The sequence below is a fragment of the Corythoichthys intestinalis genome, chromosome 4, assembly GCF_030265065.1.
Source record: "Corythoichthys intestinalis isolate RoL2023-P3 chromosome 4, ASM3026506v1, whole genome shotgun sequence".
Classification (NCBI taxonomy): domain Eukaryota; kingdom Metazoa; phylum Chordata; class Actinopteri; order Syngnathiformes; family Syngnathidae; genus Corythoichthys; species Corythoichthys intestinalis.
The window spans coordinates 15,526,286-15,549,246 of NC_080398.1; the positions used below are offsets into that span (position 1 = coordinate 15,526,286).

The 22,961-nt window shown below is 39.7% G+C and overlaps 1 protein-coding gene across 2 annotated transcripts; it reads right to left on the reverse strand.

Annotated features, from left to right (window-relative positions):
- Nucleotides 1-2,502: 2,502 nt before the first annotated feature.
- On the reverse strand, nt 2,503-22,407 carry zdhhc18a (zinc finger DHHC-type palmitoyltransferase 18a). Of its 2 annotated transcripts, XM_057834459.1 has the most exons (10): nt 21,793-22,407; nt 21,558-21,718; nt 21,243-21,392; nt 19,359-19,496; nt 19,212-19,263; nt 15,164-15,266; nt 14,968-15,080; nt 13,528-13,627; nt 8,489-8,559; nt 7,808-7,956 (listed from the first exon to the last, which is right to left on the reverse strand). In XM_057834459.1, exons 1-9 carry the CDS (start codon nt 22,026-22,028, stop codon nt 8,518-8,520), a joined length of 1,095 nt encoding a protein of 364 aa, XP_057690442.1. In that variant the 5' UTR covers nt 22,029-22,407; the 3' UTR covers nt 7,808-7,956; nt 8,489-8,517. The 2 variants fall into 2 exon arrangements, with proteins under 2 accessions (XP_057690441.1, XP_057690442.1); XM_057834458.1 differs by lacking the exon at nt 8,489-8,559 and having other exon boundaries at nt 2,503-7,956.
- Between the last annotated feature and the right edge of the window lie 554 nt (nt 22,408-22,961).

Here is a 22,961-nt window from a genome sequence, read left to right on the forward strand (position 1 = left end):
AAGATCCGTGTCCACAGAGTCTAAAGGAGCCTGGTAGCCATAAAATGTGGTTTGAATGCTGTTGACATGTAAGTGGCTTTGCGTTGCCCATGGGTATGTCTAATATGATATGGTTTTGGGTGCAAAAGCTAACAGAAATGTAAGAACAAGTTCTGTATACTGCAATTTAATTCCCACAATTATGTAAGAGAAACAATATATGGCGGAACACACAGACAAGACTGATAAAGCAGTTTCTGCTCTGGCACTCCTCTTTAAAGGAAACTGCTGTATTTTAAGCCAAAACAACTGTTGTGTTTGATAGAAAAATATGTCTATATGCTGCCATAGCAGATTCATGGCGCATTAAGCCCCCGAACTTTTTTTAATTTGTCCGTTTTACCCTGGAAACCCCCGTTTAGACGCCGCGCGAACCGCTTTTGTTTCAACCCAGCCATAAAACGAAGGTAATTAATTATATTATTCAAAACGTCTGTCATTTTTAGCTCAGAATCATTAATTGATTTCTAATATTTCTTTTTAAAAAAAACCACACAACTTTAAAAAATTATTCACTCGCATATTTTACACTTAAACAAATGATGTCACAATAAAAAAAATGGCGTCTGTAAAAAAGTCACAAAAAGTCCCAGATATCTACCTCATAACTATCGCTTAATTGTATTTTTTTTCTTACTGTCGCATTTTTCCCCCGATATGTTAGATAAATAATTGACCCAAACACAGAAAACTTGAAAAAAATAAAAGTTTAAAAGGGTAAATATATGAAAAAGAACATCTCGACCACTCCTTGATGTCTGCGATTTCTGCATCGCGACCCTTGTTATATTACCATGTTTCACCCATAAAATCCCCCAAAAATCTTGACACTCGGTGATACATGCTACATGGAGTTTTTGGATAGAAAAAAGGTAAGTTGGCGATAATATCTCGTTAAAGTCATGGCGTCTGTAATTCTGCTCTCTCGTGCTCGCACCTCCAGATGGGGTTTTGCTGTTTAAATATTTCAATGTCTCACCACCCACAACATCTAGTCATTAATTGATTGCATAACTGCATAACTTATTTTAACCTGCCAAAATATGTAATAGTTTGGAACAATGTGAGTCCTTCACGCCAACATAATCAGGGAATGGTTTGCAACCCACAACAGAATGGTAATGAAGTTCCTACCACTATCCACCCCATTCCTCAATCCTATAGAAGATTTTTTCTCCACATGGAGGTGGCAAGTGTATGATCGCCAGCCTCACAATCAGATGACTCTCCCTGATGCCATGAATGTAGCATGCAGTGACATCACAGCAGATGCCTACAGAGGCTGTGTAGGGCATTCAAGATGATTATCTCCATGCTGTATAGTTGGAGAGGACATCCACTGTGACGTGGATGAAAATTTGTGGCCAAACAGAGGAAAGTCTAGATATGTAGAAAGAATAGGTGAATAATCCTGACAGCATTTGAAGTTTATTTGTGCTGATTGTCTTATGTTCACGTTCATGTGTAATTTTGCTTTTGTTATGTTTCATTGTGATTCTCAATGCTGTCTTTTGCTTTCTGTATTGCAATGCCATGGTCGAAAAAGGTTGTAAAAACAGTAAGTGTAAACTAAATCTTGTCCAGTCTCTTGCAATCAATCTCCCACACACAAAGGTGTAACTTGCAATTTTTATCAAAACTTATGTACACAATCTTCAGCATCAGAGCCTTCCACTGAGAGCATGACTAAGCAATTTGACCGTCTTGTCTGTACACAATGAAACAAGGACTTGTCGTTCTGACAGCACCGACATGTTCATTGACACAAAATTTTTATTTTCGAGCGATAAAGTATTTTGCACAGAAAACTGGCTTTTGCAGGTAATCCATGTTTTGCTATTTGTGTGACGTGAGGATTAAACAAGTAGTTTTGAGAATTTCAATGCAGATCTGAGAAACATACCAAAGCAATTGAGAAAAACTGTAAACCTTGACCTGAGCCCCCCGCTATCCAGCCATCAGTACCCTCAGCTTCCAGACAAATTTTTCCTCAGTTTTTCAAACTGGGTAATTACAGAGTGATGGGTCTCTTAAAGCATAACTGGGCACAGAATAAACACTGGGACATTGGGTATCTTGCCAAGCAAAACCAGTTGTGTTATTGAAATACTGTCTGTTGAATTGTGTATGGCAACTCCCAAAGAAATTTTCAAACACTGCTAGTTTATCTGTTGTGCTGAAGTTGACCACGAGATGTTTTATGTTGCATATACTGTATCTCAGCAACACTCTCAAACACATTCCTCACCTGTCTTCCAGTGTAGCTTTAGGGCGCCTGTAATCCACATCGTGAGATCACACATCACACGCATTCTGAACACGTGTGTTCAACATGCGCCTCCTCCATTGTTTCCATGAGGCCAAGTATCACTGATTTACTGTCACCGCAATTGGAAAAACTCATTCTGAGGAAAGGAGAGGAACAAAGAGGAGCAACACAAATCAAAAAAAGTGATTGTTTTATTAACAACTGTTAGTGCTTAACAGTTACATCGTCAGTCAGACAAAATCTATGTTCAGGTTTATAAAATATATATATAGAATATCAAAGGCCTTTTGGTCTACTTCTTAGAACTGCTGTCTAATCATACTGCGCCATTCTTGAGCAAACTCTGGCCCCTAGTGGCGAAAACTAAATATTACCATCTAGTGTGACAGGTTTGGACGAGAAACTGGGTATAGCCTAGGCTGGTCACTAGCCAATAGCAGATAACAAACCAGTGATTTTTAAATTCACACTCATGGACAATATAAATTCCTCAATGATCACACATGCCTTTTATGTAATGTGGGAGGAATATAAGCCATGCAAGCACAAGAAGAACATGCAAAATCGACGCAAGACCAGAGCCAACATTCAAACTCGAAAGCAGAATTGCAATGCCGATGTGCTAAGAACATAAGTACAAAGACATTAAAATGACTGGTGCAGCGACCTCAGCCACATTCCAAACATATCTCTGCTTCAAAACTATCAAACGCTTTAACCACAAACACTCATGTCAGTTTTTTATGACGCCAATTGCCCAGAGCCAAATGAAACACAGGTTTTAAAATAGCTCTCTGAGGCTCGGCAGAATATTAAATACTAAAGAAATTAACATTTGTTTTTGATTGAAATTCAATACGACTTTAACGCAAAATACAGTCAGCTTAAGTTGAAAGGGAAACGTGCTTGATGGCTGCAATGAGCTAAGCGTTTATAGAATGATATTCACTTTCAGCAGCCTAACTCCAAAACATTTTTTTACACCAAAAAAAGTATTCTACATGGACACATTTAGCCAAATAAAGAATTCATTCCCAGAGAGCAAGTAACCAACAAGTAACGAATAAAGAAAAAAATGTAAACTGGCTTACGTATTGCATTGTTACTCTGTCTTTGGCGCATTGGAACTCCTTCACTGAATCTCATTCATAGACCCCTTATCCAGTCCATCACAAAACATATATAGTTTAGACAAACTATTGACATACTCTGATTCACTTTGAACAATTTAGTCCTCAAATGACAAACACAATAGCATTTTGGACCTGTAACAGAAAGCCAGAATAAGTCTTACATGGGTATACAGTGCTGGCCAAAAGTATTGTCACCCCTGCAATTCTGTCAGATAATGCTCAATTTCTCCCAGAAAATGACTGCTATTACAAATGCATTGGTAGTAATATCTTCATTTATTTTGCTTGCAATGAAAAACACAAAAGAGAATGAAAAAAAATTCATGATCATTTTACACAAAACTCCAAAAATGGGCCAGATAAAAGTATTGGCACAGTCAGCCTAATACTTGGTAGCACAACCTTTACACAAAAAAACTGCGAACAACCGCTTCCGGTATCCATCAATGACTTTCTTACAATGCTCTGCTGGAATTTTAGACCATACTTCTTTGGCCAACTGCTCCAGGTCTCAGATTTCAAGAGTGCCTTCTCCAAACTGCCATTTTCAGATCTTGCCATAAGTGTTCTATGGGGTTCAGGTCTGGACTCATTGCTGGCCACTTTAGAAGTCTCCAGTGCTTTCTAACCATTTTCTCATGCTTTTTGAAGTGTGTTTTGTCATTGTCCTGTTGGAAGACCCATGACCTCTGAGGGAGACACAGCTTTCTCACAATGGGCCCTACAATATGCTGCAAAATTTGTTGGTAGTCCTCAGACTTCATAATACCATGCACACAGTCAAACAGTACAGTGCCTGAGGAAGCAAAACAACCCCAAAAACATCAAGGGAACCTCCTCCATATTTGACTGTGGGGACCGTGTTCTTATCTTTGAAGGCCTCGTTTTTTTCCCCTGTAAACTATGTTGATGCCTTTTCCCAAAAAGCTCTACTTTTGTCTTATCTGACCAGAGAACATTCTTCCAAAACATGTTTGGCTTCCTCAGGTAAGTTTTGGCAAACTCCAGCCTGGCTTTTTTATGTCTCTGGGTCATAAGTGGGGTCTTCCTTGGTATCATACCATAGAGTCCCTTTTCATTCAGATGCCGACAGATAGTACGGGTTGACACTGTTGTACCCTCAGACTGCAGGACAGCTTGAACATGTTTGGATGTTAGTCGAGGTTCTTTATCCACCATCCGCACAATCTTTGTTGAAATCTCTCAATTTTTCTTTTCCGTCCACAGGTTAGCCACAGTGCCGTGGGCTTTTCACTTATTGATGACACTGCGCACGGTAGACACAGGAACATTCAGGTCTTTGGAGATGGACTTGCAGCCTTGAGATTGCCCATGCTTCCTCACAATTTTGCTTCTCAAGTCCACAGCTCTTTGGTCTTCCTTTCTCTTCTCCATGCTCAATGTGGTACACACAAGGACATAGGACAGAGGTTGAGTCAACTTTAATCCATTTTAACTGGCTGCAAGTGTGATTTAGTTATTGCCATCACCTGTTATATGCCACAGGTGCTGTTAATTACAGAAATTAGAGAAGCATCACATGATTTTTCAAAGGGTGCCAATACTTTTGTCTTGCCCATTTTGGGAGTTTTGTGTAAAATGGTGATGATTAAAAAAAAATCCGATTCTCTTTTGTTTTTTCATTGCAAGCAAAATAAATGAAGATATTACTACCAAAGCATTTGTAATTGCAATCATTTTCTGGGAGAAAATGAGCATTATCTGAAAGAATTGCAGGGGATCCAATACTTTTGGCCAGCACTGTATTAAGAATCGCATTCTGGCCTGTGCCTCTTAACACACCAATTTGCCGGTTTACTCTATAGATCTAATAATAAAACCAGCCACGATTTCGTAACAGAAATCCATTGGCGCTAGCATCCTTTTTTTTTTTTAATATATCTATGTGTTCTTGTCCTCGATAACGAATGTATGACCACCACAGACTTCACTATCAGTTGACAAAACAGCTCCTACAGACATTGTGCCATGGTTTCCCATAGGGGGCCGGGCCTGGCAGTGTGTCGTGGTGGGTTTCACTGTGATAAACTCAAACACATGCTGCGTTCAAACTCCGGATTTAGGTGGAAACAGGACGAAAGTTTTAGTGCATACAAGCAGGCAGGAGTGTCTCAAGAGTGATTTGGTCGAGGATTCAAGGTAATTATTATATAAAATAGCACCATGCATGCACTTTGAAACGTGGAAAAAATAAAATAGAAAAAATTAGCATAACTTTACCTTTAAATATTTATGTAAAATGAATGATAACTGCCCGTTTTGTTTTTTTGTTTTTTGCTTTTTAGCAAGAATCTAGACTGTTTTACATTTGTATCTATAGAAATTCCTGGATTTATGCATTAATTTACAAAAAAATTCAACTTAAAAAACTTTTGTGATGGCTGCCAAATTGGATTTTGTATCATACACAATAGCATAACTTTACATTCAAATAATCAGGTAATTTTCGGCCAGCTGCCCATTTTTTGGGCAAAAAAAAAATAGTAATTTGTACATTTCTGTGTCGATACAAAAAAACTTTTACGCGTTTTATGTAACATTTCAAACTGAAAATGATGAGGACCAGACAGCCAGCAAGATGTGCTGAGGCAATAGTAACATCAGAATTCGACCAAAAATAAGTTACGATTGTATACAGAACAATAAAAAAATTTCTTTTGCTGAGTAAAATTAAGATGATTTTGCATGCTTTCCTCAAGTATTAAGTTTGATGTGAAAATTAAGTGATGTCAAAATTGCACTAAATTTTTAAAAATTAGGTCGCCATTTCAGGCAAAAACTTCATTAAATATGGCTTTAATCCTGAATATATAGGTGATCATCTCTGCATTTGATTTTTGTGCTTCCAGCGTAAAATCTGAGAATTCAATAGACATTTTATGTTTTGTTATACTTATATAAAAAATAATTAATCTGGATTTTATTAGGGAACGACTGATTTTTTTATGCCGCTGCTCATGGAGACATATATGCCTAAGGGAGATGCTTGTTTTGGTTTTAGGTCGCGAGTGGCTTTGAAAATATTTGAAGTTTTTAAAAATAGGCCCCCTACGGAGCAGCCCTATCCCCTCATTCCCGTCAACTGATAGTGAAGTCTATGGTATGACGTAGGCGCATCAAATTTGTTCCTGGAAATGATAAGTCCGCACGCTAGCGAATATGACTGCAAAAACAGACCCCTTTGAACAGCTTTTTTACAGGTAAAGAGCCAGAAAAGGAGCCTACAACCTCCAGGAAAACAAAACCTCTGTTAACAGACAATACCAAGAATCCCCACCTAAAATATGGGTTTGTTGCAACAGGGGACTCTGAGTCTCTAAAGTCAACTCTACATAATATGAGGCCAAAAGCTACCAAACGAGGAAATGAAGCCTTCAAAGCTGCTTCGGCACAGAGAGACTAAGCACCCTGGAATAATAGATAAGCCTTTGGAATTTTTTGAAAGAAAAAAGCGCAACCACGAAGGACAGAAACAAAAAAAACAAAAAAAAGCGAAAACGCGAACGCACTGAAAGCGTCATACCTCGTGGCGAACCGGATTGCTAAAGTCTAGAAACATTTCACGATTAAGAGAAGACCTTCTTATGCCTGCAATTTTGGATATTTGATGTCAAATTTTAGCAGAGGCCGCTGTTAAAAAAGGATGATTCAGCGTGAGTTACATTTTCCCTGCACTTAATGTTCATTTTCAGCCCCGTCATGTTATTTTATATTGACTGTATTTTTCTGCCACACATTGCCGTTACATGAAAAAAAGACCCACATCACACCAGTCTGTAGTGCAAAAAAGATTGGGGACCACTGGGTTAGACCACTGTTGGTCATTAGAATTAATTTATCTATGTGTGAAACGTTTAGTAACCAGTGATCAAACCCCATCAAAATCAGGAGTACTAACAGGAGTTTTCCCTAAAATGAACCACTGTCGGTACAGTGACATTTTCCTTCTATCATCTAGAATCGAATCTCATTTACATGTTTTCAGAGCGGTTTGCATAAGATACCTGAGCAGGAAATTAAACACTGGCGTTGACCTGGATCAATGGCTTGATGTTCTTTACTGTAGAAATGTAGAGGAATGTGGTGGGTTCTTTTAAAATTAAGAGTCAAATATCCACTTGCTGTGCTTTTATCAAACTTGAAATCAAAACCTCCAAGTTGATACACTCAAGGTAATGGGATGAACCCGATGTCAGGTGCCTCATTAAGAACCAGCGTGGCTCGACCAAGCGACGGCGAAGGAGATGCCAAACGAAACGCGGGGTTGCTGGACTGCATCGAGTCGCTCGTGCTGCTTCTGGAGAACAGATGACATGAAGTGCCTGCGTGCTGATGCGGGCACCTCGCTGTTGAGGGTGTCTCAGGGGCGCGTGCTGGAGCACTGGTAACCTCCAGACCCAGAGGAGTGGTCTTTGGAGTGCCGGGAAGGCAAAGACCATAAAAGGCGGAGGAGTGGAGCATCCTCTCGAGCACGCCTTTGGTGCCCTGTGTGCACTTTGGGAAAATAAAAATAAAACTCAAGTCAAGAGCAGACAAAGAAGTGCTGTTCTCAAGTGTCATTTCGGTTAGTTAGCTTGGATAACTTCCAGCAAAATTGAAGGCAATAATGGGACTGATGACAGCGCTTGATATACTAGAAGCAGTCTGTTGAGAAACAAGGCGGATGGTTAAAGGCATGCATAAGGAAACCACATGAAACAAGGTGAGGATGGATGTGAAGCTGCAACGCTTGCAGACTCCTATAGCGGTGAGGGGAACGAGAAACAAGTGTTTGCTTATCATCATGCATGCAAAACCCAATAAATATAGATTCAAAGAGGACAGAACACAGTGGTGCCAACACATCAAAAGTGGTTGTCATCCATCTCAACATGGGTGAGTGAAGCATGCGCACTTGCGTTAGTAAACACACCCAAAAGTTAAGATAAAGAGATCACAAAATCGGACCAAACTTGATTCGCACAAAAACTGCAGCACGTCATGGAAGGAAGAAAGGTGGTGGCGATATGATTGACCCTATGCTTACCATCCACCTTATTCGCGCTGCATTGTTTTTCAGGCTGTGCAGGACAAAGAAAAATCCTGACAGGTTTCCTCCTGTTGAGTGGAATGGATACAGCACAACAGTGAGCATTAAAAGTTGCTCTGGACAATTTGGGTGTTTGGACATGTAGTGGGAATGGAAATTCATAGCACAGTTTAAATTAGGAGTGGGAACCTCTTGGTACCTCACGATACGATACAAAGCTCACGATAACGATGATCTGGCGATATGGTGATACAACGATTATCGATACGTTGGTCAGGAAATCATTCTCGGATATCCTACAAACAACTAATAAACAGAAAAACAAGCTTCTGCTGTGGATTGGAGTGAGTATCACTAGTAGACGTCCAATCCATTTGAACTGGGAGAGTGGCAGCGAATGAACATTCGTTCATTCGCTGCCACTCTCCCACTTCAAATGGATTGAACGTCTATGGCCATCAGTGGCAGCCAATGCCAGGCAATGAGGTAATTTTGGGCCATTTAAAGACCAAATGTGAAGTAAGGTTGGCCAACTATGTTTTTGAATAATATCAATGGCTAAACAATTATAAGCATATTTTCGTTATTTTTTTTAACGCAACCCTTCCAGATTATTTGTTTAACCCATAGCAACGCCCTTGACAACGAAAATGCTTTTCTTCGACAATCTTCGTAAGTCTTTGGAAATTATGTCACACAGAGAACTGCAAGGAAAGTCCGCCATAGAACAGTATTGCTTCTCGGTAAGAAGCCACGGCGGGGTGTGGCGATGTATTGTTCTCAATCTAAAGAAATGTTGTATGAGTGGCCAAAGGATAGCAGGCACGTACACGGACATGAATTTCACGCCATCATCGAGTAGTGTTCTTTGCTACAAACACTTCGAAGATGCCTGCTTCCTCAACCCGTCTGCTTATGATCAAGGATTTGCAAAAAAGTGTGATTTTTGGACAGATGACTGATGACTTTGTCAAAGCAGAGCTGCCAACTGTTGTGGAATGAGCAGTAGAAGGTAGCGACATTAGCCGAAAGGTAACTCGAGGCAAAACCCCAATCGTGTTGTGGAATGAACAGTAGAAGCTAGCGACATTGGCCGAAAGCTAATTCGTGGCAATCCCCGATCATAGTTGTATAGAGTTCATTTTGCCTACACTTATAAATTCGTCAAAACTTTTCTTTTATCCCAGGCAATAGTAGGTGGTTTATTTACCTGACATGTTTTAGCGAAAACTTCGGCCTTCGTCAGAGGGTTCAAAGGGAGAAGTGTTCGACGAAACATGTCAGGTAAATAAAAGCTAACGTCGCTAGCTTCTACTGTTCATTCCACAACATGATCGGGGATTCGTCAAAACTTTTCTTTTATCCCAGGCAATAGTAGGTGGTTTATTTACCAGACATGTTTCGGGGAACACTTCCGCCTTCGTCAGAGGGTCCTCGAAGGCGGAAGTGTTCGCCGAAACATGTCAGGTAAATAAAAGCTAACGTCGCTAGCTTCTACTTCTTCATTCCACAACATGATCGGGGATTTGTCAAAACGTTTCTTTTATCCCAGGCAATAGTAGGTGGTTTATTTACCTGACATGCATAATAACAGCCTATATTTTACCAATCTTGTAATCTCGATGGGTCTTGTCTCCATTCCAGGTAGTCAGGTAGTCTGGGCACATTGTTTGCATCCTGATTAGCGTTTGGCTAATACATGTACGGTCCAACATAAAATTCCAACCTCCTTCTCTTCCTCCAACTCTTCAAAAACTTGGATCTCCTCACTTGCGCTCGATTTATCACTTATATCGCTGTTTCAATCATTGTTTGAAGGGCTTTGTATGGCGGCCGCATGGAGCACTGCCATCGCTGTTCTCGGTGTGACGTATCACTTCCGGTTCGTCCCCTTTCAGGCTCGAACTTCGGAAACGCGACTATTTTGTCAAATATACAACATATAAATTATTTTTTCATGCTTTATTTGTTGGACAATGTTTAATTACTTTAATTGTGACCCTATTTGGCATTTTATGAAATTACTTCACATTTGGTCATCAAGGTCATTTACCTGTTGATTTTCAGTTACTTCCTGTTGAGTTTGGGGTATTTTATGGGTAAATTCCTGTTTATTTTGAGTTATAGAAAAGGAAGTGACCTAGGAATCACCCAAATAAATAGGCAGTAACTCAAACTCAGCAGGAAATGACCTGTAAATGCCCTGAGAATCGGACAGAATGACTGAATGCTCTGGTTTTGAATGAACGAACGTTCCCAATCTAAATGTATTGGGCGTCGAGCACCGTCAATGCAGTCTTAGAGTTAACTGAGACACTTTTATGGTGGAAGAGTTTGGTAGCAACTTCTTGGTTCCTTTTTTTTTTTTTAGAAATTGACACCTTTTTAAAAACAATATCTCGATTCTTGGCAGGTGCATATCGATAACCTTTTGGGATACAACGTATCACGATATATCACCATTTCGATATTTTGTCACACCCCTAGTTTAAAGGGTACCTTGGATAGAAAGACATGTTAGTACGAGTTACAATAATTTGATATTAAAACCCCTTTTAATGTTTTCATTTGAATAAAATGTGTAAAATTTTAGATAAAAAAATAAATGATGAAGTGCACCAACCAAAAATACGACATAAAGTGATAAAAAGTTGGCAGTTTTTGGCCGACTGGGTCACCGCTTCGTGTGGCCACTCGATTCCGAACACACACGTCTCGGTGGTTCTTCCATTTTTAAAAAAAATCGCGCCCCCCCCCCCCCCCCCCAAATCGCCGACCTTGCCATTTCGCAATCACAATAATGTCTTGACGAGACTTGCTCTTCGATGATACTCCCGTCTGCTTGATCTACAGTGCCTTGCAAAAGTATTCGGCCCCCTTGAATCTTGCAACCTTTCGCCACATTTCAGGCTTCAAACATAAATATCTGAAATTTAATTTTTTTGTCAAGAATCAACAACAAGTGCGACACAATCGTGAAGTGGAACAACATTTATTGGATAATTTAAACTTTTTTAACAAATAAAAAACTGAAAAGTGGGGCGTGCAATATTATTCGGCCCCTTTACTTTCAGTGCAGCAAACTCACTCCAGAAGTTCAGTGAGGATCTCTGAATGATCCAATGTTGTCCTAAATGACCGATGATGATAAATAGAATCTACCTGTGTGTAATCAAGTCTCTGTATAAATGCACCTGCTCTGTGATAGTCCCAGGGTTCTGTTTAAAGTGCAGAGAGCATTATGAAAACCAAGGAACAAGGAAGGCAGGTCCGAGATACTGTTGTGGAGAAGTTTAAAGCCGGATTTGGATACAAAAAGATTTCCCAAGCTTTAAACATCTCAAGGAGCACTGTGCAAGCCATCATATTGAAATGGAAAGAGCATCAGACCACTGCAAATCTACCAAGACCCAGCCGTCCTTCCAAACTTTCTTCTCAAACAAGGAGAAAACTGATCAGAGATGCAGCCAAGAGGCCCATGATCACTCTGGATGAACTGCAGAGATCTACAGCTGAGGTGGGAGAGTCTGTCCATAGGACAACAATCAGTCGTACACTGCACAAATCTGGCCTTTATGGAAGAGTGGCAAGAAGAAAGCCATTTCTCAAAGATATCCATAAAAATTCTCGTTTAAAGTTTGCCACAAGCCACCTGGGAGACACACCAAACATGTGGAAGAAGGTGCTCTGGTCAGATGAAACCAAAATTGAACTTTGTGGCCACAATGCAAAACGATATGTTTGGCGTAAAAGCAACACAGCTCATCACCCTGAACACACCATCCCCACTGTCAAACATGGTGGTGGCAGCATCATGGTTTGGGCCTGCTTTTCTTCAGCAGGGACAGGGAAGATGGTTACAATTGACGGGAAGATGGATGCAGCCAAATACAGGAACATTCTGGAAGAAAACCTGTTGGTATCTGCACAAGACCTGAGACTGGGACGGAGATTTATCTTCCAACAGGACAATGATCCAAAACATAAAGCCAAATCTACAATTAATGGTTCAAAAATAAACGTATCCAGGTGTTAGAATGGCCAAGTCAAAGTCCAGACCTGAATCCAATCGAGAATCTGTGGAAAGAGCTGAAGACTGCTGTTCACAAACACTCTCCATCCAACCTCACTGAGCTCGAGCTGTTTTGCAAGGAAGAATGGGCAAGAATGTCAGTCTCTCGATGTGCAAAACTGATAGAAACATACCCCAAGCGACTTGCAGCTGTAATTGGAGCAAAAGGTGGCGCTACAAAGTATTAACGCAAGGGGGCCGAATAATATTGCACGCCCCACTTTTCAGTTTTTTATTTGTTAAAAAAGTTTAAATTATCCAATAAATTTTGTTCCACTTCACAATTGTGTCCCACTTGTTGTTGATTCTTGACAAAAAATTAAAATTTTATATCTTTATGTTTGAAGCCTGAAATGTGGCGAAAGGTTGCAAGGTTCGAGAGGGCCGAATACTTTTGCAAGGGACTGTATTTTTGCGTGTAGAAAATAATGTTTGATTCTATTCTACAATGGCGGTGATTTCGCGCTAAACCGGAAACAACAGACTGAGCGGACCAATCACAGTCCGTTTTCGCCACGTCATACGTGACGCGAAGGTTAGAAAATTCGAGAGGCGCGCGTCAGGCTACGGCGTAGGGTCGTAACTCGGTTCTTCCTTGACGGCGTAGGTCTGACGCGGCATATAACTCGGCCTTTAGACTGGTTGAACATAATGCAGTCCAACAAGCTCAACACGCATTCAAACCTTTTTTGAACAAGCATATGGCAGGGGAATTGACTTTTTTCTTTTGAGTAACATCCAAGACAGATACAAGAACAAAACAAAGAAAACCATTAATTAATGAGATTATTTAGGCATCATCGAAACCACTTAAGCAGCAAGCATTAAATGTTTGAAATTCCATCTGATCAAACGATCCACTGTAAGGAATGGGTATACAAACAAAAGCCGAGGGTCATATACATGGGAGATCCTTTTTAAATAAATGAGGGAGGGATGGGGGGAACATACAGGTTCACCCTACCATGTTTGCATCATTCTTGGCTGCGAAGGAAGGCAGTTCGATCTCTGACGCTGAAGGGATGGACTCCTCAGACGGCACGAAGCCTCTCCTGTCAATCAGGCTGCCGAACATAAATGACGTCAGTGTTTTATAATTTGCTGTGTCAACAAGTTAAACAAGTTACGGAACTTAAAAACCTGTGCAGGTGAAGTTTATGAGTAACAATATACATGATCATTAGTTATTTGAGCGAAACTTACTGTTGATTGATTGGAATGTGAATTACTTGGAAGCAACCATTTAAGACACAGGTGCCAAACAGATTCCAGAAAGGGTCAAGTGGGTGCAGGTTTGCTTTCCAACCAATGAAGAGGACACCTTTTCACCAATCAGATCTTTTACATGTGTAATCAGTTAAACTTTGTCAGGTGCTGCTTGTTTCAGTAGGAAGTTCATTGGTTAAACTCTCTGCACGGTATCGGTTGGAACAAAATCCAGCACCCACCTGGCCCTTTCTGGAATCGGTTTGACACTTGTGATTTAAGACATTTTCTTTTCTTAAAGATCCTTTTGTGTATTCTATAGTTAAGTACCAAAAAGAGAATGTAAAAATGATTTCTCCAGAAGCGAAGCAAAAAAAGGTTACCGTATAGTGCTGCAACTATTAATAGACTAACTTGAGTAATTAGATTACAAAAAAGATTTGAATTAAATTTTGCTGCTTCGAGTATCGTTAAAGTGGCGTTGATTGATTGGGGTGATACACTGCCCTCTCGTGGCAACAGTGAATATGATGTAACTCATTTCACATGGCTGAATTGAGCTCCCCGTTTAGGACAACATAAGCCAAGTTTTTGTTTGAGCTAATGTTTTTTAATGCATTCTTAATTTAGTTTAAGGGTATACTTAGCTGTTTTGTAGAATAGAATAGTTTGCATTTTATAGCATTTAAGATAGCGGACTTTTGCCATGTAAGTTAGCCAATTGTTCATTTGTTATACATAGGTCCTCATTTATGACTTTTTTTTTAAATATAGTTTGAGGCTCAGCTCAGGTATTTTAATTTTTTATGTTCCTTACCCGATTACTCGATTATTCGAATGAACTACTTCATCGATTAATCGATTACTAAAAAAATCGATAGCTGCAGCCCTGTTAACATACAAAAAGTAAAAAAGAGCAGAAATTATCTAAAATTATACAACAGATTTGTTAAGTTATTAATATGAGACACAGTTCGGCTTAAATTGGCTGCTGCCCAGAGCAATGAGCACTTGGGGTGCCACTGTGGGTTTCGTCAACTAATCAGCAGGAGAACATAATGTCATACAGTATATGTGAAGTTGAGTTCCATCTGTCATAGCAACTTCGCCAGGCAGCATTATTTATTTATTCAGTGCATCAATTGTTAGTATACGACACATACATATGCGCAGTTATGAGATAATTACTTTCACACACCTAGGAGGCATGGGCCCACATAATGTCACACAGCAGTTGGCAAGGATGCTATTGTAGGTGTATGGATTCCCAGACTCCTCTGCACCCCTTTTACTTGACCAGGAGCCCTTGATCTATAGAATAAACATAGAAAGACACATGATAGTTATTGGATGTAGTGGAGAAATTCATCTTTCGTCACGTTAGGTTTACTTACATCTTCGTTTGTCGTAAGGTTGGAGGCTACTAGGTAGGTATGGAATCCTGAGAGGCCCAGAATGGACCAGATGGAGAAGAAACAAATAACCAACTCCACCACAGTATATAAGTTAAAGAAAAATACCAGTATTACCAATAGATTATAGAAATATTTCTCTTAAATTACTTATGATACAGCTCTGGTATAGCAAATCATTGGACAGTTCGTATCTACCTACTTCTAAAATCTCCTTAAATGCGTCTGACACAATCAAAAATGTCAAAGAAAAACATTTCAGGCATTATATATTGCAAAGTCAAATCTTACTAATTGAGTTTGTCATTATATCCACTCTTATTGTTGCTTTGCAATATGAGAGGTTTGGGGCATAAAAGTGTCATAGTGCAGAAACTAAATGTAAACATCCTAAAACCAAGGGCGTAGGTTTGGTCCGAACATTGGTAGGGACAGAACTGCATAACCTGCATGTACACTTTTTGCTGGGGACGGGAAATTCCTAACGATCAATGCAAAATAAATCTGTATTGACTCATACTAACTTTTATGTGTATTGGTTCAGCCTACACCATTCAATTCAAACCTTTGTTTTCAAAAACTACCAAAAAAAATAATTCCAGAAAAATGTCTGGATTTTATTAACAAATTTAAATTGCATTATTTTTACATACACTCACCGGCCACTTTATTAGGTACACCATGCTAGTAACGGGTTGGACCCCCTTTTGCCTTCAGAACTGCCTCAATTCTTCATGGCATAGATTCAACAAGGTTCTCGAAGCATTCCTCAGAGAGTTTGGTCCATATTGACATGATGGCATCACACAGTTGGTGCATATTTGTCAGCTGCACATCCATGATGCGAATCTCCCTTTCCACCACATCCCAAAGATGCTCTATTGGATTGAGATCTGGTGACTGTGGAGACCATTTGAGTACAGTGAACTCATTGTCATGTTCAAGAAACCAGTCTGAGCTGATTCCAGCTTTATGACATGGCGCATTATCCTGCTGAAAGTAGCCATCAGAAGTTGGGTACATTGTGGTCATAAAGGGATGGACATGGTCAGCAACAATACTCAGGTAGGCTGTGGCGTTCCAACGATGCTCAATTGGTACCAAGGGGCCCAAAGAGTGCCAAGAAAATATTCCCCACACCATTACACCACCACCACCAGCCTGAACCGTTGATACAAGGCAGGATGGATTCATGCTTTCATGTTGTTGATGCCAAATTCTGACCCTACCATCCGAATGTCACAGCAGAAATCGAGACTCATCAGACCAAGCAACGTTTTTCCAATCTTCTATTTGTCCAATTTCGATGAGCTTGTGCAAATTGTAGCCTCAGTTTCCTGTTCTTAGCTGAAAGGAGTGGCACCCGGCGTGGTCTTCTGCAGCTGTAGCCCATCTGCCTCAAAGTTCGACGTACTGTGCGTTCAGAGATGCTCCTCTGCCTACCTTGGTTGTAACGGGTGGTTATTTGAGTCACTGTTGCCTTTCTATCAGCTCGAACCAGTCTGGCCATTCTCCTCTGACCTCTGGCATCAACAAGGCATTTCCGCCCAAAGAACTGCCGCTCACTGGATATTTTTTCTTTTTCAGACCATTCTCTGTAAACCCTAGAGATGGTTGTGCGTGAAAGTCCCAGTAGATCAGCAGTTTCTGAAATACTCAGACCAGCCCGTCTGGCACCAACAACCATGCCACGGTTAAAGTCACTCAAATTATCTTTCTTCCCCATACTGATGCTCGGTTTGAACTGCAGGAGATTGTCTTAAACCATGTCTACATGCCTAAATGCACTGAGGTGCCGTCATGTGATTGAATGATTAGAAATTAAGTGTTAACGAGCAGTTGGACAGGTGTACCTAATAAAGTGGCCAGTGAGTCTAAATTATAATAACATGCACAATACATACAAGCTTGTTAATCATATCTTAACTATTCAGGAATTCAAGAAAATAAACATGTGTCTTAAAACCACTTAACATTGTCTAAATCAGACCTGTCCAAAGTTTGGCCCGGGGGCCAAATGCGGCCCGTGGTCAAATTTCATCTGGCCCCCTGCCTCTGTCATAAAATCAATAACGTCTGGCCCGCACACAGACTTAATAAATTGGTCAGCAGTACTGCAACCAGCATATGAAGTAGCTTACACACGGAATGCTGCTCCTCATTTACCCACTAAAAGGCAGCAGCACTTTAACCCTTTATCGCCAAATGTATCACATTTGATACGCCTCAAAATTTCATGATTTTGAGATTTAGAATTTTGACGTTTTTGAAAAAAAAATGATGGATGCAAGTTAACACATGCATCTGCAGGTTCCATGAGAAAAAAAACATGATTTAGCATGGGTTATAGATATTAGAGTGCTTATTACACATATTCATTTTGACATTTCGTTTTACAAATTTGAAAAAATGGTTTCATTAGGACCTTATTTTTCAAATTTTGGGATTCTCTGATAATTGCTTCATGTTGTAGGTATTTAAGGGCTAAGCAACATTACTCCGTGTGACCCATTACTTCCATTTTCTAAAATGGCGACAATCAACATAAAAAAAGAAAGTTGTGACAGCCGACACCTCAGGGATAGGTGGAAATTGGACTATTTCTTCACTAAAATATGCAACAACTGTGCCTTGCCTCATTTGCAAAGAGACAGTTGCTGTTTTTAAAGATTTCAATGTTAGGCGATATTACCAAACAAGACACGCTGACATGTACGACAAGATTACAGGGACGCAGTGAGAAATTGAAGCAACTTAAAGCTAGTTTAATTTCGCAGCAGTAGTATTTCGCAAGAGCCCGAGAGTCGAAAGAGAACGCCACAAAGGCTAGTTGGGACATTGTTGAAATTATTCATTTAAAAAAATTATAAAGCAAATGTGACACACTGAATGGCTAGCTAAATTTTGCTTAAATATATTGTTCTATGTAAAGGACATCAGCCCCCCACATTTGTACCACCCCAAATCTGGCCCCCTTTGCAAAAAGTTTGGACACCCCTGGTCTAAATAAAGAGATTAAATATAACTGAAAAAAAAAACTTCTTTGTCAGGGAATAACAAAAATAAATAAAAATGGAGCTGTCCCTTAGGTAAAACACCACAACAAAAAATGAAAGCTCCTTCGTAAGCTGCTTTAAGACGACATAGATAAAAAATTAACATTTCTCAGTTAATTTAACGTTAACAGTAGAAAACACATACAGGAGGACACTTCTCTCTAAGCACCTTCCTACTCGAGTTTTGCAGGTCAGGTTCACACAGTTTAATGTTATGCAAACTTTGATGCAGGTCGCACTTTCAGTAGCAAAATTAGTGGTGTGTTCCCCACTTCCACATCATTGACATCTTTTTACATTTCTTACAGTGACTGCTGCTGGCTGAAAAAAAACATAAATATCTAATGTGTGTGCGTGTGAGTATATCAGGGGGTTGGGGGGGTCAAGTCATCAGCCAATCAAATGTGCGTTTAGGAGGGGAAAAAATGGACCAGCACATTCAGCAAGTCGAAATAGGTACGTGTAAGTCGGAAGATAATGAAAATAATTGACTTAATATCAGTAGGTGCAATTCTATCCTTACAACATATGGGAAGACAATCTGATTGACCAATATAACTGAAGTCATTACACTGTATAACGCAAATAAGGTTGCTTAAAAGTTGATGGGGACAATTTGAGCATCCTGAAAAGTTGGTAATGTTTTGTCCCTACCGTCCCTATGCAAACCTACGCCCTTGCCTAAAACTATTGGTATTTACTAAAATGACTTGATGACAGCATCCACAAAAGTCGAAATGGTTTCCTAGGAAAGCAAGTGTACATTAAATGATGACGTCAACTCAGTGACACGAGGTTGCAATCCTCCTGTTTGAAAGCCATCTGCGTTGCTGTATGCTAACACTGATCCAATTAAACACTGGCTTAGAAAGGAGAACAGCTTGACAGCCTGTGTTCTTTCTGGCCACAACTACACAAAGTTCTAAAATAGTTGAACAGAGCCAAAAAGTAAACTTGGCACATGTAAAGGATATCTGGCAGGGCTCTCCTGGATTGCTTGGATGAGGTTTTTACCCGATTGAGAACCTGCATTATTTAAAAAAAAAAAAAAAAAAAGATTTTAAAAAAAAATACAGCAAAGTATTGCACTAGGATGATATAAGTTATCTCAGTTAACTTACGCAAGGTGATATGCGCTATGACGCAGCCAAATATAAATGACGTCAGAAAAGACAGGGAGATGATGAAACTGTAGAAAAATCGGTAATTGCGCTTGCCCACACAGTTCCCTACCCATGGGCAGTGATGATCAAATCTCTCTGAAAACAGAACACACACACAGCGGACATTGAAAGGTTTTTGTGTTACTAACACAGCAAGATGAAAACAGTTGGCCCTAAGGTTGTACGTTTATGTATGATGAAGAATGTGAAGGGGTAGAAAATTATTTTTGCTGTAAACTGCATAGATTATCTGGAAAATTTTGGAAAATTCAAAAACACAGAATAAATGTGTAAAACACATTAAATTGTCTATTTGAGTTTGAACATTTAAACAAAAGTAACCTTATTTTGTGATAACTATACAGCCACAAAAACGTTTTTTGCCATGAGTGGTCAATTTTGGAATTCTCAAAAATATGTCTGTTTCTCTCACTGATTAACCAGATATTTAGATGGGGCTTTGCAAGGCAAAGGCCCATATGGTAAACATTTTTTTTTTTTTTTTGAATGGCGTTTCTTCGGTATGCCGCACGGCCCAAACAGTTTGATTGACCGTCACCGTTTCCAATATCAACAATTAACATGGCCAAAATTTTAGTGCGACGCAGGGAATTTTTCCAACGACTCCCTAAAATTTTTCGTTCGCCTGTAAATGCAGTTTCAAAAAAAAAAAAAAGTTTCAAAACGCTACTTGTCCTCGAATTTTCGACCAAATCACATTATTTCCTCATCAAAAATTCCAGGACAGTAAGGGACATAAAAGTTGTATACAAAATTTGCCAAAAACTGTCCCATTCATTTCTAATGGGTTACCATTGACAGCCATGTAAGTCTAAATTTCCTATTCCCTTTTGGATGGAAGGAAAACATAGGTCCTTGTGATTTTTGACCATTTGCCATGACAGCCCATTGACATTCAACTGGCCCCTAAGTACAGTAAGTCGATTCCATTGACGGCCACGTGTGGCCAAATTTCCCATTTATTTTAAATGGCTGAAAACCCTGTGTGGTTGTGATTTTTGACCAAAACTTACCATGACAGCCAATTGACATCCAACTGGCACCCATGTAAGTCCATGCCATTGACAGCCATGCAACAGGACGTGTCCCCGAAATATCCACAAATCAACAGGAAGTTCCCTGATATCAACAGAACGTGTTCTCCATTTTCCCCAAATCAACAGGAAGTGATCTCATATCCACAGAACTTGTCCCCCAAACTACCCCAAATTAACAGGAAGTGATCTGATAACAACAGGACGTGTCCCCCCCAAATTAACAGGTCAAAGCCCCATTGTAATTTGTCTTCTAGTTTGAGATTAACATTCTTTCTGAATGTACTTTTCCAAATTTTTTTAAATTTTTTTTTTTATCATTTGTACGTAAATTATTACAACGTTTTGACGATTTGTTATAACGGTATCAACTGCAGAAAAATATCTCAATCTCAAGTGAGTTCTTTGAGCTAAAGGTGCAGTACACAGACCAAAAAACATCCACACAAATTTTTTGAATGTGCAAACAACACAGGAAGGCCATAGCCTAGATTTTAGACCCAAGCCTACAAAAGAAAAGATCTTTATTATATATTGTATTTTTAAAAAAAACTTTTTAAAAAATGTTCCAAAATATGATTTTCAGCTTTTCCCTATACAGTACTGCTGTAACACCCATTTTCAGTAAGTTGTCCTTTGCAAACTAACCAGCATACCCTCGTATATTTTTCTGAATTCCCACTTTTTTCCCAACATTGTGGCCTTTATTACAAGCTTTTTTAAATGGTCCACAAAAACAAAGCTAAAATAATGTCATGGAGATTGCAACTTCTCACCACATCCTTACCCACACAGTTGTCACAAAGGCTGCAGTGTGACGTCCGGGGAGGGCGAAACATTTTACAAGTAAAGCAGTACTTGAGCTTGACCACCTGCTGGTTGATGAGGATCTCCTTGGTTCTTGGAGGGGGGCGATAGGACGAGGATCCTGAGGTATCTTAAAGAAAACATTCAAATGTTGTGTGTACAACTATAAAGTCAGGAGCAAATACAGTGGTGATGTTAGAGTAAGCTGCTTAGGTTTGGGAGTGTACTGTAGTCCCTCATTGACATATGGCCAAGCTCTTCTAGTCCATCTGCCTATAAGACCAGAGCATCTTACCTATCTGCTTTTCTATGTCCGCAGCCTCATCTGAGGTTGCCCTGGGTAGGATGCCTGGGTCTGTAAAGCTGGTTCTCAGCAAGGAGAGGACCACAAATACAAAAAGCACTCCGCCAATCACAGGGATGAAAACTGTCAGATGCGCCACCAGAAATGGGCAACTAGAAGAAATGAACGGAATGAACTGAAACATTTGACAATCATAGCCCAAAATAAGCAATGCATGAACACCTACTCGAATGCAAAGAAAAGGCCACAGGTGACAACAATAAGTCCCAGTGTGAGAGGGAGGACGCCGCTCTGTCTAGCCACGATGACCCGTCCGTCGCAGAAAAATCGGTTCTTCCCCGGGAACACTTCCCATTTTTTCCGCTGCCTCTCCACTTTCTTCTTTTCGGTTTGGTTCTGAACCGAAGCGGGCGCCACCGACAGCGCCAGCGGGTCGATTTGCTGGTACTCACAGTTTCTCATCCTGGATGTGGAACCGCCGCGCGTCGGGATAGCCAAAGGCACGACCGACGGTGTTTTCTCAGAAGGGCTTTCAAAAGATCAGGATTGGGTCATTGCAAAAAGGGGGGCTATTGGGGTTAGCGTCCCCCGACGTTTGTAATCACCGATGCTAACATTTCCTAGCGGAACCTCATAGACATTCCTCTTCGTTCCTGAATTCTACCGCGAAATTTCTTCCCAGGCACCCACAGGCTCATTAACATATTATTGAATTAATCCACAAATGTACGCAAATAATAGTCGTCATTTTGCTTGGGGGAGCAAAGGCAGGCGTCCAGCTTGCTGCGGCTGTGCTGTATTGCCTTCTCGCTTTCCGTCGATTTTGACGTCATTACGTAAATGGCGTACCACTTACCACGCGAAACTTTTTTTATTTTTTATTAATACATTTATACACATTTACAAACAAAAACGGGCTCACACATTTTCAACATTCTAACAAGAAACCACAAATAACACACTCCATCATAATATACAAATTTGTACTTGTTTGCCATGTTTGTAATCATACACACGCGTCACTACACAACATACACGCACACACTCGATCACAGGGCTTTACAAAGAAATATTAACTTTCTCAAACAATGAAATCAAATTTAGAGCTTTTTGCTGCTTGATCAATTTCAGAGATCTATACCAGACGAAACTATGGAGGTAGATTAGTGTCTTTATTATTCAATTTAAAAAATAAAAGTTTTTCAATCAAAATGTATATTTTCATTAAAAAATAATAATAATAATAATTTCAATAAAAATATATTTGAATAAATGCAAAAATAAATTTGAGACTCAAAAAAACATTTGAAAACTTTTTTAAAATTTTAGTTGTTTTTTTTTTTTTTTAATTGAAACAACTTTTTTGATTGAAGTAATGTTGTTTTGCATTTGGGC

Excerpts from the sequence above, each read along its gene's own strand:
- zdhhc18a (XM_057834458.1), bottom strand. The coding sequence starts at position 22,028 with ATGAGAAACTGTGAGTACCAGCAAATCGACCCGCTGGCGCTGTCGGTG. Across the intron at positions 19,264-19,358 it reads CATAGCGCATATCACCTTGC|GTTCTCAATCGGGTAAAAAC; the intron begins GTAAGTTAACTG and ends TAAATAATGCAG. Across the intron at positions 15,267-19,211 it reads ATCCAGGAGAGCCCTGCCAG|TGTGGTGGAGTTGGTTATTT; the intron begins ATATCCTTTACA and ends TAACTTATATAC.